Source organism: Rhamphochromis longiceps, linkage group LG12 (assembly GCF_057381845.1).
Source record: "Rhamphochromis longiceps isolate RC_006_pf linkage group LG12, R_longiceps_female_GT1.1, whole genome shotgun sequence".
NCBI lineage: Eukaryota > Metazoa > Chordata > Actinopteri > Cichliformes > Cichlidae > Rhamphochromis > Rhamphochromis longiceps.
The window spans coordinates 29,259,188-29,278,092 of record NC_140568.1 but is presented as its reverse complement, the minus strand read 5'-3'; the positions used below and the strand labels follow the sequence as shown (position 1 = coordinate 29,278,092).

The window sequence follows — 18,905 nt, the reverse complement described above, 5'->3', positions numbered from 1 at the left end:
GCTTGCCTCCACCCCAGAGAGAAGGGTTACATCTCCTGGGTCTAGGTGCGTCTTGCCCCTCTGATGGCGGGGGTACCTGGACCTGGGATATAGAGTATGTTTGGGGAGTGCGACTGTCTGTGCAGTGTCTATTTGTGTCTGTCTACACGTTGGGTGAGTGCCGAGTATTTGGTTGTGCATATGGGGTGGGAATGCACGTCTGTGTCCGCGTGTGCCTGTTCGTCTGTGTCTATATGTCAGGTTGGGTCTTAGACTCAACCTCTCTGGGTACATCTCAGGCCCTCTAAAGTACGGAGGCCTATCTCCCCTCACCACACTCTCTGCCGGTGGCTGATCCCCTCAGACGTTGGTGTGTTGGTGGTCCTTGTCGTCTGGGGCTGGGCGATCATGTATGTACCGGCTCACTCCTGGTGGCCAATTAGCGGGGCCGGGTGCTTGTGGCCCGGCTGGGCTCCTTCCGGGGGGTGGGATGCCCTCAGGCCTCTGGCCTCTGGGCCTGAAGCTCGGTCCTCTCTGGCACCGCTGGCTGCCGGCAGAGCCCGCGGGCACGCCACTGCAACCCCCTCTGGCCTCTGCTCTGTAGCTGCGAGGTGACCTCTCCTTTGGGGCTCTACTCAGCTCTTCCCAGGAGGGTGGCACGGTTCCCCCCCTTTGGTGGTCTTCCTCGTGTCCTTGAACTCTGGGGCCTCTGGATATCTGGGGCCTGGATCTCCTCCATACCTGCTTCATACCCTGGTGGATGGGGCTATGGCTCCCCACACTCCCTAGCAGATCGTTACATGGAGAAACCTTTGGAATACAAGCATGCTGATCCACACAGGTATGCACACAGGTGTACACACGGGTATTCACAGACGCGGACTACAGCTTTCTTGGCTGCTGCCTCAAAGCACATTGTGCGCTGTCTATCTTGCGTGCTGCACAATATCGTTTATTATTTAGTATCTACTGTTATCTACTGCTAGCTAGTTTATTGTGATGGTGCTGTTTTTTTTATTATGTTGCTCTTTGTTGTTTGCTTTCTCTTCTGTTTTTTTTTCTCTATACAGGTGACCCAGGTGTTTTGTTTGTTTTTCTTTCTTTTTTTTCTTTCTTCCCCCCCTTCTCACCGTCTCTTCTCCCCTTTGGTTTTCTCTCTCTCCCTCTCTTTCTTTCATTCTTTCTCCCTGTCCTATCCTCCAGTCATGTCTGTCCCGTTTGTAGCAACTGAAAATAAAATAAATTCATAATTATAATAAAGGTCAATCAAATGGACCAATATGGCAAGGCCATGATGATCCACTTGGTAAAATAAATCCGCTTGGCATCTTTCTTGGCCTTAAGACAACAATTCTGATGGCTAAAGATCCAAACGGGACACACAAAAAAAATAAATAAATAAATATAATGGATTGGATTTATATAGCGCTCTTCAAGGCACCCAAAGCGCTTTACAATACCACTATTCATTCACTCTCACATTCATACACTGGTGGAGGCAGCTACAGTTGTAGCCACAGCTGCCCTGGGGCAGACTGACAGAAGTGAGGCTGCCATATCGCGCTATCGGCCCCTCTGGCCAACACCAGTAGGCAAGTAGGGTAAAGTGTCTAGCCCAAGGACACAACGACCAGGACAGAGAGCCCGGGGATCGAACCGGCGACCTTCCGGTTACAGATGCGATTCCCAAACCCCTGAGCCATGGTCGCCCCGTGTAAATAAATAACAGTCAACTTATTCTCTGGGAAGGGAGGGTGCTTATTATTGTATATACATACATGCTACAGTTATGGATGTTCCTCCAACTAATGCTCTAGTGAATTAAACAGAAATTTAAATATAGATTAATGACCTTGCTTAAAAGTAAGCAGACATTTCAAGTGTAGATAAAGTAAGCATCAGTAGTCTTCTCTCCTTGCAGGTTAGCATCCACATGACTATATATTAAAAAAACAGCACAACCTTCCCCCATCTTTTGCATAGCTATCAGACTCCAGCAGCGCAAGAGTATTTAAGGCCTTAATACGGTCTTGCAAAAAAAGGCTTAATATTTCAAAATTCTATAATCTAACTTTATTTATTTTTTAATTGTTCATTTATTAATTTATTTATAACATTCAAACAATTGGATACTACTGCCATCTGCCATCTGTGTGTTACCTTGTTGATGGGTCCTGATGACAGACATGAATAGATCCTGGTGACCCTTAATCTCTGCTGCCGAACAGTTGTCTGTGTAACACAAAGACAGAAGGTCAAAGTTGGCTGGTGTAATGCTCTTGCAACCACAGATAGCTGTAATGAGAAGTTTTAGTTCAGTTCAATTTTATTTTATTTACAAAGCGCCAACAATTACATGACCCCCTACACTGAAAAAAAGGCCATGTTGGATTTACTTAATTCAATAGTGGACATTGGTTGCACACAAATGTTTTGCTTTGGCAGAAACTTAAACAAACGAGTTAAATCAACACAACTTATTCATATTCAACAAACCTGTGCATTTTGTGTTCAGAAAACGCGATTGAAACATGTTTAGATGAAGTAAGTTGAGCTCTTGGAATATTTCAATCCTTTACAATTTTATCATTTTATGTCAACACTATTCAATAACTTTTACCCCAGTACTACTTCGTCACTTAAATACTACATGTTGTCTTCATATTACATAATGTTTAACAAAGTCTAGAGTCTGGTTACCATAAAAATTTAATGGATCTACAGCAACTACCATCCTCCTATCTTTAGCCTGGTTGCAGGGTTATAACCCTGGAGTGATAGGTTACAAGGCAGGGTACACCCTGGATAGCTCACCAGTCTGTCACATAGAGACAAACATCCATTTGCATCAGACTCTGGATTTGAACCCAGAACCTTCTTACAGCACTAACCACCACGCCACCAATCCTGGCTTATCAAAAGTAGGAAAGTTATGATTTCAATGCTTGATGCAGAATCTTCTTTATGTTTTTGTCCTTGACAGGTTAAACCACAATAAATAGTGCTAGCATGCACGGGGTGTGGGTGAAGTTGTCTGCCTCCAGTGATTTTCCTGTGGTTTAAAATCTCGTGTGATCTTGTGATCAGTCTTAAAGACACTAACCACTCTTACTAGATTGTATCAGGTCATCTCAACAAGAACAAATTAAGTTGTTAAATTTCGTACAGATCCTACATGATTTAATTACGTTCAAGATAGCAACATTACATTTTTGTGTTCAAATTACACGGTCGACTTTTTTTTAAATGTAACAACCACCCAATTTACTTTTTTTCAGTATATCAAAAAAAGTAGAGGCGGCTGCTCGACTTGACTGAGATGGATGCCTTCCTCAAACCACGATCCAAAGTTTTACTTCTCGGTCAGTCTCCTGTGAAAGAAGGCTGTAAAAGTTTAAATTAGATTTAAAAAGACAACTCAGGATTCTAGCTCTGCTATTTACTGCCTTGCTAGTCTAGAAACAATGCAAGCATTCAGATCAACTCTGTGCCGTTACACAACCACTCAGCAGTTGCATTAAAGTTTCATGTAAAAACAAACCATCTGCCCTCTGCCTCTAAAAGATATATATTACAAGACTTTAGTGTTTCATAAAATCGGAAAACATCTAAAAAAAATTTAATACTGTAAACGACTGCATCTGTTTTATTACCCTAAATTATTTCATCTGTGCTTCAGCAGTAGTTTATAATAGAGCATGAGATTTTAAATGGTTTTTCATTGATTTACTGTTTAATGTACTTAATATACTGACTCTATAAACTATGTGTATTGGCAGTAGACTCTAGGTTTTGTGACTCATGTTTTGGATTTTTATTCACAGTTTTTATCACACAATTTTTTCCCACTTACTGTGGAGAAATACACATTATGGTTATAGAGGTACTGCCTTTAGTACTGTTGACCAGCAGACTCTAACACTACCTCCTTTCTCCTGCGCTGATGGGGTTTAACTTAATGGGTCTGTTTCCTCTCATGATTTGCTTTAAGACTCCTTAGGGTACCAGTCAACTGCTGTGTTTTTGTTAGAAAGTGAATTACTATAAAAAAATATTTGTTGCCATGTCACCAGAGTAAATACAGTTGTGATATGTTCAGGCTTGTGTTGCCTCTTTATTACTTTCCCACTATTAACCCCAAGTTTCTAGAAGTAAACTACAGACAGAAAGATTACTGAGGAAGATCTGCAAGATCTATAAAATGCAATGTGTATTTACCTAAATGTAGCGATTTTAAAATCAACTGTATACTAAGAAGTATTAAACTGAATGTAATCTAGCTGCATTAGCAGTAGGTTGTGTCAGCGTTACATGCAAGCTTTTGTGGCCCATCAGATAAGCAGGCCTAGATTATTGTTGTATCTTAAGAGCTTGCATCCATGAAAACCATGGTCAGTTTGTACCCCGGGTATTTGTGTTGGCATGTGCATTTATGGAAGAGGACAGAACTAAAACAATGTAGAAAAGATTTTTAAAAAACACCTCCCATTTATCGTGAGCTGCATAATGTTGATCTTTCTTGATACGAGAATAACTGACGAACACCTAAAATGCAGCTGTGAGAATACTACTTGTATGTCTTTATTTGTTTCAGACTAAGTTTATTTGACTGACTGAAGATACTGCTGTGGCTTTTTTGGTCTGGTCACTTTCAAAGCTCCTTTTAGGGCCTCATGTGACGTCATATGTATTTGAAAGGCCTGCTGAGGCCAGTGTAGAGATAATGGTGGGATGGAGAGGATAAGAAATGTGGAGGAAAACACACTCATACCAAGATAAATGGACATGAGTAGAGTTCTGTCACATGCACATGCGCGCGCACACACACACACACACACACACACACACACACACACACACACACACACACACACACACACACACACGCACGCACAGCCTTGTAATGCTACATTAGGAGATGTTTCTCATATGGCCTTGCCTAACGTGAGGGCCGATAATGACAGTCAGAGTCGGCTTCCAGATCTATTTAAGGACCATTTCTAGTAAATAGTATTGGTATGGAAATAGTAGCAAATGCAGATGTTGTTGGATTTGATCACATCATAACAACACTGACCAAGTCCTCTCTAATCACTGCACACAGAAATTGATTATCAAACACCCAAATGGTGAACCACATGTGGCAATAATCCTGCCAATCGCTCTATTTTTAGTGGTTCCCCGGCATTTTCTCCTGCACACGTGTGTCTGTCTGCTCCAGTTTAAGGTAGAACTGGGAAAAGATTGAAACCAAACCATCCTCTTCATCTCCCTTTTTTCCTAATAAGGTACAGAACAAGAAATAAATACACAAAGGCTAAGAGTATGTGTCCCACCTTCGGGAATGACGACTGCATACATTTTAGATGTCTTTGTTTATTCTCTAAGTCATTATCTCTTTTGTTTAAAAAGGGTGACCTCACTCTAGGGGTCCAGAGGAAAAAGAATCTACATGAAAGGCAGGAAGGCAAGTTAGAAAGAAAGGCAAGATGATTAGAACAGAGACAGATACAAATGGTGAGAGCTGAAATAATAAAGAAGAAGAAAAAACTGGGAAGCGCTAAGAGGAAATGTTTTTTTGTTGTTGCTTTGTAAAGTACTGCCTAAAAAAAGGCACAGTTATGTTTGTATGTAAATTAAGGAGCTTCTAAAACCCTTAAATCTTCACAGTAAAAAAGGATGTGTCCTCTCAGACTAGCTGAATAAGTTCCTATATAGTGTGAAAAATTTATCAAAGTTTTTCCTAGTATCATTTTGACACTTGATAAAATGTGTATTCTTTCCTCACTCTACTATTTTAGCTGTGTTATGGACTAGGAGTCAATTAATCAATTTCAATAATTCAGTAGAATGTTGTCATATTTTTATCTTTGGATCTACTTGGTTCAAAGTGTTTTGATTCCAGTTGTGTAATCCCAAATATTTCTATCCTGCAAAAGAGTTGCCCAAAAAAGACAAATTGTATGCAAATCAGTGTTCATGGTTGTTAAAAACATGTGAGCAAAAAAAAGAAAGAAAGAAAGAAATGCTAGGGTGTACTAAATCTAAAAATAAACTTGGACAGACGCACTTTGTGCCTCCATGTGTGTGTTTGCATTCATGAACGCTTATTTGAAGGAGCATGTCCCATGGAGTGTATAAACTGGCCCTTGTGGTCTGTGTTATTGCATTTTCCCAGCAACATTTCCAGGACCAACCTGTCCTGTCTGAAATCACTGTCACCCCACCCTCTCTGCGTGTGCATGTGACGTTTTTGTGAACAACTGGATCTTTGTTGTTTCGCCACCTCTAGCGATTGTGTCATCCATATGGCAAAACACTTACTTAAAGAATTTTAAAATTCTTACACGTGAATGTGGGTATTTGTGCATCTCTGTGTATATTGTGCTTGTGTAGTATAATCTACACGTATTTTGCCTGCTAACGGCTCCTAACTCGCACACACAGACACACATACGGGCAACAATCTCCTACTGATTCAGTAGTGTTAGTTCCTTGCCGGTGAAGTTGATGGCATGTCAGGGCACAGCCCTGGAAACATCACTCAATGATGTCATTTGAGCAAGAATAGACCAAAGAGATTAGAAACAAATGCACAACTGAGAACATGGAACAGCCGCGATTGTATGATGTGGGTGATTTGAGAGGAGACGAAAAAGAGATACCTGCTCTTCATGATGAGGTCAATTAATCTATCAAGTCTGCTATAAAACAAATTAAAAGATACACATTGGAGCTATGTAATTAGTGAAATAACACACAAGATTAAATTTAATATTAACATGATGCTGCACCAACACCCACCCAAACCACAGAATCTAATTTTTACATTATCCTCCGCAAACAGTGAAAAATCTAATGATGAAAATGTAGACAATTTGATACAAGCTCAACTACTGATTACCAGCATACAAAGAAAAACACAGTTTATATTATATTCTTTTTATCCTTAGCAATCACACTGTTATGTAATAAAATGTCCATGAACATTAAACAGAGCAAAGCAGAGACAGGCATGTAGAGCCTGACAGTTAACACGAAACATGGACAGATAAAAAATGCATCAGGCAGGGAGCAGAAACCGATTTTATAGCAGCTGCTGTGAACTTAACCCCTAAATGGATCGCTACATTAAGACAAAGAACACACGGATGCACACACAGTGTTTCCAATTTGGTGTCCAGGACAGATGAACTGCTATGTTTGTCGCTGTCACACTATCAGTGTCTATAGCAGCAGTTCAATTTAGGAGCCTCACTTTTCACTTATGAAGAAACATTAAGGTTTTACATCTTCTCTTATAACCCATCATATCGCTGTTATGTTGTGGCAATTTATCAAAATTAAAGAAAAATAAAACTGTTATTTGTTTATTTAGAGACTGCTGATTGTGTGTGTAACTTTTACCAAGTGCAAGGACATTTTTACACACACTTTCTCCAGTTCTGAGTTGTTATTAACAGCTACTTAAGTTTCAGGAAGATTAACCTTGATGCTCTCATGAGTTCTGCCAAGGTTGAGCCAAGTCAGAGGACACATCTTATTAAAACTGTAGGTTTCTTGTTTGAAACCTAAAATTCAATTTGACTGTGAGGACAGATCTGAACCTCTGTGAGTTAAATTAGACTGCTGTTTATTTTCACTTTCTAACAGCCATCTTTTCCTCCTAACATGTGACTGTAACCATTTCCATGCTAGTGTTTTCCAGTTATAGGTGCGGTGTAATCAAGGCAGTGGCTCACAGAGATGACGGTATCAGATTTGAAATACCTTTCTGACTAACCCAGTGTTCCCCTTACTACCCCGATGTGCCACACATATTTCCATGGTATTGGTTGTGCTCATGAGATCATGGCTGTCCCCAGATTAGCCGTGGGGATATGCTGGACTGTTTATGGTTTAGTGTGTCCATGGAAACGAACCCAAACCGTCAGGAGATGAGAGGATACAGGTGACTTACTGACACACAAAAAGGAAAGATGAGCTGAATTGTTGCAAACAGGAATGTAATTGACACTACAATCAACCTATTGTGATAGATAAGTGCAATAACCACAATCAGGATGTCTATGCACAAAGAATTTTATCAGTAAAGGTTCCTGGGGTCAAAATACAGCCTGGAGTGCCGAAAAGCCTGTTACAGATACTTTGCTTAGGCCAGTTATTTTCTCTTATTTCCTTTTCCTAAAAGTAAAAATGTGTTGTTTGAGTGTGGGATCTGCATAAATTCCTGTGTTCAAAATCTACGAAAGTTACAGCCACGATAAAATCTGTTGTGTAACTGTTCAACACAACATTTGCCCATAAACTGTTCCTGCTGCAAATATGATTTGTGATTATCTCAGTTCTGGCAAAACAAAACTAGTGTGGAACAAGAGAAAAAGAGAAAAAGCCAAGTCCGTATCTGTGTCTGGAGACTGATGAGATTCTAGCTACTACAAGGGTGCCGGTTCAGATTTACAGAGATGAAGGACATGAACCTCCCTGAGGAAGTTTCATGAAGGATTGCTCTGAAAGGAATGCAAAGCAGCTGATATTTACATGTCTGCAGTTACTGTGCAGTTTGCTTAACCTTTAATTTATGTTAACTTACATATGACCCCCCTTTTTTACATCCTCAATCAAGCCGTGTAGCACTGCACAACCGTTTGTCATTTGTTCCATGTGTACCTGTTTGTTGGTAGTGTCACAAAAGTTGATCTCGAGTGTTTACTGTTGCTGATTTGATTCACTTATTTGCATTAATTAGGTGCTGTTGCATTGATGTCATTTTAAACCACACAAGTCAGCAAAGAATATTGTCAACAGATGAAAAAGGATCTCAGTAAAATTAGTATTGCTATGAAGTGCTAAGCCAGAATTACTTCTGGGCAAAGTTAAGAGTGTAGGGAGTTCCAGACATGCTCCTCAGATGACCTTTAGGGGAGATCAGAGCTTAAAGTGACATCAAGAGTATCAAACACCAACTGTATCAGATTAATAGAGGTCTTTATGAACTAAAAACAGCTGCCTTTAGTTTAGACAGATTGAAAGAAGCCACAATTTTCAGCTCCAGTAACTAGAATTTATTTGTTTCATGCATAGACACACACCAGGCCTCTTTTGGTGCTCTCATAAATGATGACAGAAACGTTTCTCAGTCTTGGTTTCTATGCTGAAAGCTCAAGGGTTTAGTTGTAATTCACTGTAACCGCTTGTTTTTTTTGTTTTTTTTTAAAATAAACCTCAGCAAAACCTAAAAAATGACAGTATGGTATTAGCACTTTTAATATTTCTATAAACATTAGCAAACAGTGTGGAAGAGCTGGTGTAATTTTAGCCGCATGGTGCTGGCTTAAAGTCACAATGTTTGAAAGGAAATAATAAAATAAAAAAATAAATAAAAAAAAAAGAGTGGTGTGCCATCATAACTCATAAAGTTTTCCTTTCCCTTTTTCTTTCTTCCTTTCAGGGCCCCCAGTGTTTCTAAACCTCCTCCTGTTGCACCAAAGGTACTGTAAAAATATGAAACTCAGCTCAAAGTGCAAATACTAATCACTCATTAATTAAAGCAAGGCATCCCAGGTGAATAATTGGATTTAGAGTAGCTGCATATTTGTGTTTGTCTGTGTAGTCATGTGCAAAGTGAAACATGTGGCCAAAACTCCTTTTTCCAGAAAAGAGTAAAATAAACAAATGAATTCATTAAAGTAAAAGTAAGTAAAAGTAAAGTAATTAAAAAGCTGTCACCTGGGGTTCCTTGTTCTCTAGTGACTTCTTTTTAGCGGTTAGAAGTTGTTTTGTTGCATGACCACCACTTTTGTCTTGATTCATTTGCTATGTTTTATGGTTACCATGAATTACAGTCAGGTATACTGGTGTTTCCCTAGTTTTTTTTAAAATAAAGAAATTATGATTGAAGTTTATTTTAAACTGTGTTAACTGAACTACTTATACTAGACAAACATATAGACATGAATATGTAACCTGGGAAACATCAGCATAGTGTGTGATTTGATGTGATTTATCTGTGTTTGTATTTGCATGCTTTTCTCTCGTATCGGTAGGGCAACAGATCAGACATCATAAAACCGGTAGCCATTGCCCATCCTCCTCTTCCACCCCATCCTCATGATTATTCATTCAGCCACTCTGCTGTGTCCAACAACAAGGCCCCCAGACCTTACGGGGACTGCAAATCAGAGAGTGAACACCCTCCTTTACAGTCCCCTTTTGCCACTTCCATCCCCTCTCCGTCCTCTGCCTTTACACCTGCATCCTTCCATACTAGTCCTCGTCCTCCTTCTCTTTCTCCACCTCCTGTCTCTTATCCATCCTCTGCCTCCTCCTCCCCCCCTGTCCTCGTCCCGCCTCAGCCTTCGGTGTATAACACACCAATCAACCTGTACTCCACTGAGAATGCGTGTAAGGTGGCCATGGGGCAGAGGCGGGGCCTGTTGGAGAGTCAGGGTGGAGCCTTACCACTGCAGTTTAATGGGTGAGTGGTGGCTTTGTAAACTGGTTCAAACAATTAACCGTTCTCGGCTCTTTCACATTCCTCAGTTTTATCCACTGAGACCGTCTGTTTGCTCTCCTTATGGGTATTATTGCACATTTTTACTACCGTGCCTGCTGGATGATTACCAGGTTCAAATTCAAACACCAGTTGAAATACCAATTTATGCAGTAACCTGTAGTAACCCGTGGTGTTTCTCTAGGACATGTTTACAAGGTTATAGTTAACTTTAAGTCCAATGCATTACTTCTTACAGCACATAATATCCAAATATATATTTCAGTTATCCTTTGCCAACATTCCTAAAAGAAAGCGCAAGTTTGCAAACATCTGGGAAAATTTTCTAGGTGCCAGACCAAAGAAACATGAAAATCAATTCCCCCTGATCAGGATCATTTCAATTCTGAAATTCAGTGAAAATAAGAAAAGACAAACAGTTAGGCGTGCTTTCTTAAACATAGTAAACAGCTTCCAGAGTTTTCTTAAAATAGTAAATAAAACATGCCATGACGCTTGCTGTGGGAGGATATCACCTCATTTTAACTTGTTTAAATGCAGGTGCAGTCTCACTTCTATTTTTTGTGCTTGTGAGCACATCGCGCTCATAGGTCTTCATTTTATCACAAATCACTAAGGAGAACCTCTCCACTGTTGACCTTTATAAGCGTATTGGAAGGATGAAGAGAAAGATGGAGTCAATAACTATTCTCATCATGTTCGTGTTCTCTGTCATATTTTTTAAAACTCTATTTCTCTTTTAAATCAATCACCATCTTTCACATCATAGCTGCATGGAACTGTCTTCACCAACATATCTGCCATCATATACTCTTCCTCCTTTTCTGTCTCAACTCGTCTTTCAACCTTTCTAGAGCCATAGTGAGTATAACTAAGCTATGATGCTGTTAGTATTCTGTCTAAATATATATCCTCCATTGGTAACTTTAGTAGTTTGGTATTCTCTTTGCTCTTATTTTAAGAAAGAATTAGTCCGTAAAGTGTTCAGTCTGGAATCATATAAATTTAAACATGTGCAAATGCCTACACTGGCAATTTTTAGTGTCCTTAACTTGTTCATTTTTTTAATTAAATAGTTTTGAAAATAGGAGGTGCCAAGTGGACCGCTCCTTCTCTGACTCATAATTTATCAGTTCGTTCCAATTACATTTTCTCTCTGAGCGCTTTTGAAACTAGTCAGTGGTCTCTCTTTCTGTAAGACTCAGCAGTCACTAGTGATCTGCACAATATAATCTTACACCGTGCAGACGTGCGCACGTACACACTAGAGACTAGTGATGCATTTTAGTCACATACATGGCCTATCTCATGTATCAGAGTTAACATTTAATACCACCTCAGGTAATTAAACTACTTTATTAAATCTTGAAATTGATATTTCTTTAGAATTGTAGTTTTTTATCGATAGCTAATCTCATTAGCAAACATATCTCAACATTCTTTTTAACTTTAGTTACTGAAGTTACTCCTTTGCTCCTGTTTTCACTAATAGAGTCACATATTACATCATTTTAATCATTCACAATCCATCTAAAAGATTTACTTTCACAGCTGTATATGAAATGTGTAGAAATTATATACACATTGAAAACATAGTCACCGTTATGTCTACATAATTACACAGACCAAACTATGATTTGATCTATATTTCCATGTATGCTTAATAGCAGGTGTATCTATTCTATTTATTTTCTACTGTTGCTGATATGCATACAGCCTGGCACTACATGCATGTATACAGCTTTGCATCTTGCTTGTTTGCATGCTGCATGTTGCAAATAATTTGTGCGGTTTGTTTCACAGGGGATTTATGAATTATATCTTTCAGTGTATATTACTGTAAGATATATATATATATATATATATATATATATATATATATATATATATATATATATATATATATATATATATATATATATATATATATATATATATATATATATATCTTACATGTGTGTGTGTCACTGTCAGTCCCTTTCAATCCTTTTTTCTCTGCTTTCCAGACGGCAGCATCTCGTCAAGTGACAAAGTTAGTCTCTGAAGCATGTCACATGATTAACTGGCCACTTTTCTTTGTTACCTGTTCAGACTTCTCTGTGCATGCATTCCCATATGGAAAAGAAATAGAAAAAACATATAAAAGACTTGCATCAGATGTGGCCTACTTCATATAGTGAATCAGTTGCATTTACTCATGAAAGTGGCCACTTTCATATATTGTTTCAGTAAGTATATTATATCTGTTTTCACTTGTATGCTTTTCATACAAGTTTCACACAAGACAGATACAAACTTTATTAGATTTATATAGATCTTTTCCATGTGGGTTTACTTACCTGCAATCTAATTTCCAAAAAACATTCTGGCAATGTACCAAACCTAATGAAGAAAAGAATGCACTTTATTTATTTATTAATGACAACACAAAAGTTGAAAAGGACAGAAGTCATAGCCTTCACTTTTTTTTCATAATGCACCAAAAGTGTAGAGTTATTGACAGGCTTAGACATTTAGCACCCTTATTCCATTAGTATTGAACCATGTTAGAACATAAACAGTGTGGTTTGGCGCTGTCTTGCAGAAATAAGCAAGGTCTTCTCTTTAAAAGACGAATGAATTGCAGCATATATTGCCTAAAAACCTGTGTAACTGTATATTGCCATGCATTAATAGTGCACAGGTTTCCCAGACCCCAAATTTCCTTCAATCATTGTGTATTTATTATAAAAGGCTTTTTGCATTTTGTGTATCATTTTACACTTATTACATCTTGAAAATGCTTAGACATGACATAGAAAACTTAAAAGTCTGCAAAATACTGCATATACAAAACAACAAGATATCAGTATCAACGAGATATCTACGAGATATATGTCTTTTTTTATTGTTTCTTTCTGTATTCAGCGGTTCACCTGCGGATTTTTTAATTATTGCATTCTGTTTTTAATTTACATTTTATTTATTATTTTTATTCATTATTATTATAACAATATATCATCATTATTATCATTACATTTTAATAATGCAATGTGAAAATGTTGTAATAGTTCACTGTTTACATTTTATTTAAGATCTTACAGTATAAATCGTTTTCCTTATTTATTATTAAAGCCATGTGTAAGTAGTAAGACATTTTTATAGTATTTTACCAAGATTACTAATAAAAATGGTTTATTGTTCAGTTTGGCTAATTTCAGGTTTACATTAATCAAGAACTGCAGCACTGCGGTCTACATGCTTTAGCTAATTAAAATCAGACTTACTATGGTGCACTTTCCTGGGGCAACACTATATTTTCCCTGAAGTATGAATCTCTACTATTGATTCTGACAGAGTGGCATCCAAAACACATTCTCTCACACACACAGGGAATATAATATGAAATGCTCCCAGTACTGGAAGTGTGTGACCAGGCTAACACATAGCTGTCAACACTGCCACACCCACATAGCTGCTGCTTTAACAAGAGTGTGTTGAGAGACTCATAAATCAGTCTGTATTGAATGTGCTAGGTGAGTTTGTTAGTGGAAGTGGATTTATAGGTGATTTATTGACAGCAGAGCCTGAAAAAAATCGTTGTTTCCATGTGTGTGTGTCTGTGTGCGTGTGTGCGTGTGTGTGTGTGTGTGTGTGTTGTGGCTGTGCATGCATGTACTGTTCATACAGACACGTAAAGATCAAAAGTAATTTAGTCTTCATGAGTTTTATGTTTCAAATATGCATGTTCCTCACTTTGATTTGAATAAAACCACAACTTTTCAAACTGTTTTAAATTAAGTGTTGCTCTACTGTTTTGTATGCGGTTCAGTGACACCACCATGTGGCTGAAAAGAGACCCAGCCTGTTTTGGTTAATTCCTTCTGTTGGCTTTGTGTTGTACGTGCACTGGTAGATGTGGTCTATGAATCTTTTTTTTTTTTTTTTTTTTTTTTTCCACTCCAGTCACTAAGATTTCCATAAAAGTTTTCATCACGAGTAAATCAATTTCTGTCTCTGTCTTCTTTCTTTACTTCCACTATAGTGGACCTCAAAGTATTTTGAAGTAAGTCTTTTCACAAATCCATTCATTCTCAGCACAGATATTTTATATTATAGTGCGTTTATTTTGTTTATTTTCATTTCTATTCTGTCTTGTTTGTTTAAAAGAAAACCCCTGCCACCAAGGTATTTTATTGGTGTCTTTGCCACCAAATTCATTTAACAGATTGCGGTGTGATCTCTTCGCCCTTGCCTAATTAGCGCCCATTTACATATTTACAGTGTGGCACACTTTCATTTCACATACCTCTAATTATCTAACAGTTTGATTGTTCATTATTTTGTATAATAACCTCAAAATGTGCGTTGTATATTAATTTAAAGTCATCTAGGTAATCTCTTAAAAATCTAAAAAATCGAACATGCTTTTACATCATAACACGTTGTGGTGTCCAGCTCACTGTTATTAATCACCATCTCTGTTACTTTAGTTATATGGGAGGTATATCTACTGATCCCATGCATCCTCTTGTTTCCTATCCTATCTCAGAGTACCTAGGAAACATGTTGTGGATACAGACATCCATTTTTACCATGTTCCCAGTCACGCTGATGCCAGCAGAAAGCGCATAATGGAGGACACCGAGGACTGGCGCCCACGTACTGGCACCACCCAATCCAGATCTTTCAGGATTCTGGCTCAGATCACTGGCACTGAGAATGGTATGCTCCTGACTACAGTATAGTAGTAATATTAGTAATATTAGTGCATATAAACTGTTGACCAAACTTAATAATTGTGATGCTTTGTCTAATGTTATTGCCCTTGCAGTTCAAAATGAAGAAGCTGACACAGCCAAGAAGACAAAGTAAGTGCATGGCAATGAAAATGCTCAAATTTGACTTTTTATTGTCATTGATTGTGTGGAGTTAGCTGGATGTCGCTAACATAAAAGTCACTTTTATGGAGCAAACAGGGATTCTCACTCTGAATCTTTGTGGCACAGTTCTGGCAATCACACTGATGCTGTGTGGGTTCTTCCTGTCTAGACAGCAGAGGAAGGATCACATTTTATTCATTAAGTCAAAAGCCAGACCTCTGAGTACTGCACTTCACAATTCTGAATGGCTTTCTGAGCTCCGAAAGCTCAGAAAGCCATTCTCATTACATTCTTCTCTAATGCTACTCAAGGCTGTTTTGGAGCATGTCAGCAGTTAAGAGTCTTGCTCTGTGTATTTACCAGTTAAGGTGTAAATGAGTGTTTTGGTTTGTTTTTTTCTATTAGTCATTGTCGTTTGTGGATGTGACGGGTTTGCTGTGCTGCATGATGTGCTGCAACCATGACTGCATTGTGGCCTTATTCTCGCCGTTGGTTGTCCATTGGTTGTCTATTGCTCTTGGTGGTTTGTGGAGTTACTGCGTGTCTGACATCACTCATGCTAACATACAGATAATTTTGAATGTGAATGTAGCTGTGTGGTTTGATCCATTCAATTCATACTAATGGCCATGATTCAGTGGACATGGTAAAGATCAGTACTTCCCATATCAATTATACAATTGCTTTTACCACATCTTAATGGAGATTGTAGGGCAACATTCCTATTCTTCCTAAATCATTCTTTTATGTCTCTTCTGGTGTCCTTTTCTGCTTCTTCTTCTTTCTTCTTCTTACTTGTGCTGGATGGCAGAGTGAACAAGACCACTCGGTTGGTGATTGGCCCCAAGTACAACGAGCTGAGAGACTGGCACCACGGAGTGTCTGCTCGCACCCTCAATGTCCAGTAGACTTTGTGTATGTGTCTGTGTGCCTGTGTGTGTGATTGGCTGTCTCACTGTGTACAAAATGTATCGCTAAGGTGCTGAAGGAATATATGATTGTGGATCAGTGAGATTAAAATAAGTAAAGGAAATAATGCTGGAGTGAGAGCATGCTCGTGAACATTGGGAGTTTTATTGTGTCTGTATGTGTGTCAGTGTGTGCGTTTGAGTGTGTGTGTGTGGGCTTGTCCTTTACAGTTTGCAATGTGCTGGACCCTTTTAGACTGTTTATTGCGTGTTGCTTATGTGCTTAGCCCACTCCACTGATTCCAACCCTGTAGTTATAGATGGATGAATTACAGTAAGTGCACACCTAGAATCCTGGAGGAGGAGTATATACAATTTTAGTTAAGCCCATTTGCGGTAATGTGTGGTGTCATCTTCCATTGTTGCAGAGATAAAAGTTGAGAAATCCAGAACTTCCAATATGAATACTAAAATACTGCACACAGGTGTATACAAGCAATCTCAACATATTAAGTGTATACAGCTGTCCCTCGATACTCTTTTAGCTGTGATAAAGGCAACACATGGTTATGAGACAAGGAAAGCATCCTGAGTTTGCATACTGAAAATTGTAAAGACAGTCTTTATGAATCTTTTAGTTTACATTCACTTTAAGACATAAGACAAAAAAAAAAATCGCTGAAAAATCACTTCTGGATAAATCTGGATAAGGTCTGGATGAGTATGTGTAGACTGTATTAGGTATGTCACTTTTTGCATAAATGTATGTTACAGAGGACACTTCTTTAAGAGTCAGTAGCTTGTTTACATCTATTGTGTCTGCTGAATGATTTCATAAACAGAAAAAAATACATTTCAACTTGTAGTGCATGTATGTACAGTATGAACCAATACCTTACAGTCAGGTCCAGAATTTGCTGGACAAAGGCAGAGGCAAGTTTTTGTGGTTTTTGTCACTGCACATCACCAAAATGCATTTTAAAATCAAATAGTCTGGATATAATCAAAGTGCAGATATTAAGTTTTAAATCAGAGGGTTAACAAAAGTGTTGACTTAACTGAAATACACGTTTTCTTATACACAGTGCTCCATTTTCAGTGACTCTAATGAATTTGGGCAGTTGACTGACTTATGAAACCTGTTTCTGTGTTAGTTCATGACAAAATATTCATTAGAGTCAAAGAATTGAATTGGTGGATGCAATGGTATGGTATGGGTAGGTATGGCTGCCAGTTAAACCAGTCCACTATGTTTTATTGTGAGTGCTGATAGAAGTAGCAGGATGAATTGTTAAGTGTACATGGCTATACTCTGCTCAGATTCAGACAAATGCTGCAAAACTGATCAGATGGTGCTTCACAGTGCAAATGGATAATGACCCAAAGAATACTGCAAAAGCAACCAAAGAATTTCTCAAGGCAGAGAAATTGGTTGGTGGAAACAGGGGTTTATGTAATCCTACTAACTAAACGTTTCATTCAAATAATTTTGTAAATCCCTCAAATTAAAGCTGAAAGTCTCAACCTCAATCTTCATCTTGATTGTTTGATTTAAAAATCACAATTGTTGTTTTAGAGAGGAAAAACTGTCTTTGTCCAACAAATTAAGACTTAACCGTGCATGTCATGCTGCTGGTATAAAATAAACAGTCCAGTCTGGTTTAAAAATTTGTTCTCTTTAAGGTACAAGCAAGTAAGAAGCAGGCCAGGAATGAGGTTGTACAAAGTGACTTTATAAATACTATTTTAAGACCTTTGTATGTGACATATTCCTCCAGTGCCTTAACATATTTCATCCCTATGTTTACTTAGTGCAAGTTCTGAGTGTAATCAGTTTTTTTCCTGTGTAGAAAAGCACAATTTTGAAGAATGCTGAAGTCTGCTATTTATTTTCTGTGCTTGAAGGTTGTTTAAAAATTCTACATTGTAGCTAATAGGCTAATAAATTTGTTGAGTTTTTTTCTTGTTTCCTGTTTCTCTGTTTCTGGTGTCTTTTTGTTTGTTCTCACCATTCTGAATTCTGTTGCTCTTTCCTGTTCTAGCTGTCTTATTGAATCTGTTTGTGGTGGGGAGGCAGGAAGCTCATGTAGAACTTTCCACTTTTAATAGTGAAAACAACTTGCACGCACACACACACACACACACACACACACACACACACACACACACACACACACACACACACACACACACACACACACACTTGTTTTCATGTTTTAGTGAAGACATCTAATTGACATAATGCTTTCCATAGCTTCCCTGGTATTTTGTCCCCATAAGTGAATGTTGGTCCCCACAAGCATGGTGGCATGTCACTTTTCTGTCCTCACAATAATTTCACACACATAAACACAGTAATACAAATCCACATAACCACATTATGTTAATTTTTTTTGCAGTTCTCTTGACTTCATGTAATTTAGAGCATGCCAAAGCTCTTGAACCCAAACACATTATTTTCTGCTATCTCTTATCTGCCAGTGCACAAGAGCCAAATAACACCTTTCTCAAAACTCTGTTTTTATTCATACTCCTGCCACTTAAGACTCTTTCACCTGCTCACTGCTTTGTTGCACACATTAAGGAATTTTACATTTCTCTCTCTCTCTCTCTCTCTCTGTGTGTGTGTGTGTGTGTGTGTGT

At 38.3% G+C, this 18,905-nt stretch overlaps 1 protein-coding gene across 8 annotated transcripts in view; it reads left to right on the top strand.

Annotated features, from left to right (window-relative positions):
* The window catches only part of pdlim5a (PDZ and LIM domain 5a), a 68,286-nt gene that overhangs the window by 32,010 nt on the left and 17,371 nt on the right, over positions 1-18,905 (top strand). For 2 of the 8 annotated variants that reach the window (XM_085425677.1, XM_085425676.1), the window contains exons 4-9: positions 9,431-9,470; positions 10,026-10,456; positions 14,517-14,537; positions 14,642-14,659; positions 15,024-15,196; positions 15,306-15,342. In XM_085425677.1, coding sequence (XP_085281803.1) covers positions 9,431-9,470; positions 10,026-10,456; positions 14,517-14,537; positions 14,642-14,659; positions 15,024-15,196; positions 15,306-15,342 — 720 coding nt within the window. Of the gene's footprint in view, positions 1-9,430; positions 9,471-10,025; positions 10,457-12,498; positions 12,525-14,516; positions 14,538-14,641; positions 14,660-15,023; positions 15,197-15,305; positions 15,343-18,905 lie in introns of all 8 variants that reach the window. The other 6 variants (XM_085425681.1, XM_085425680.1, XM_085425682.1 and 3 more) reach the window with 6 other exon arrangements.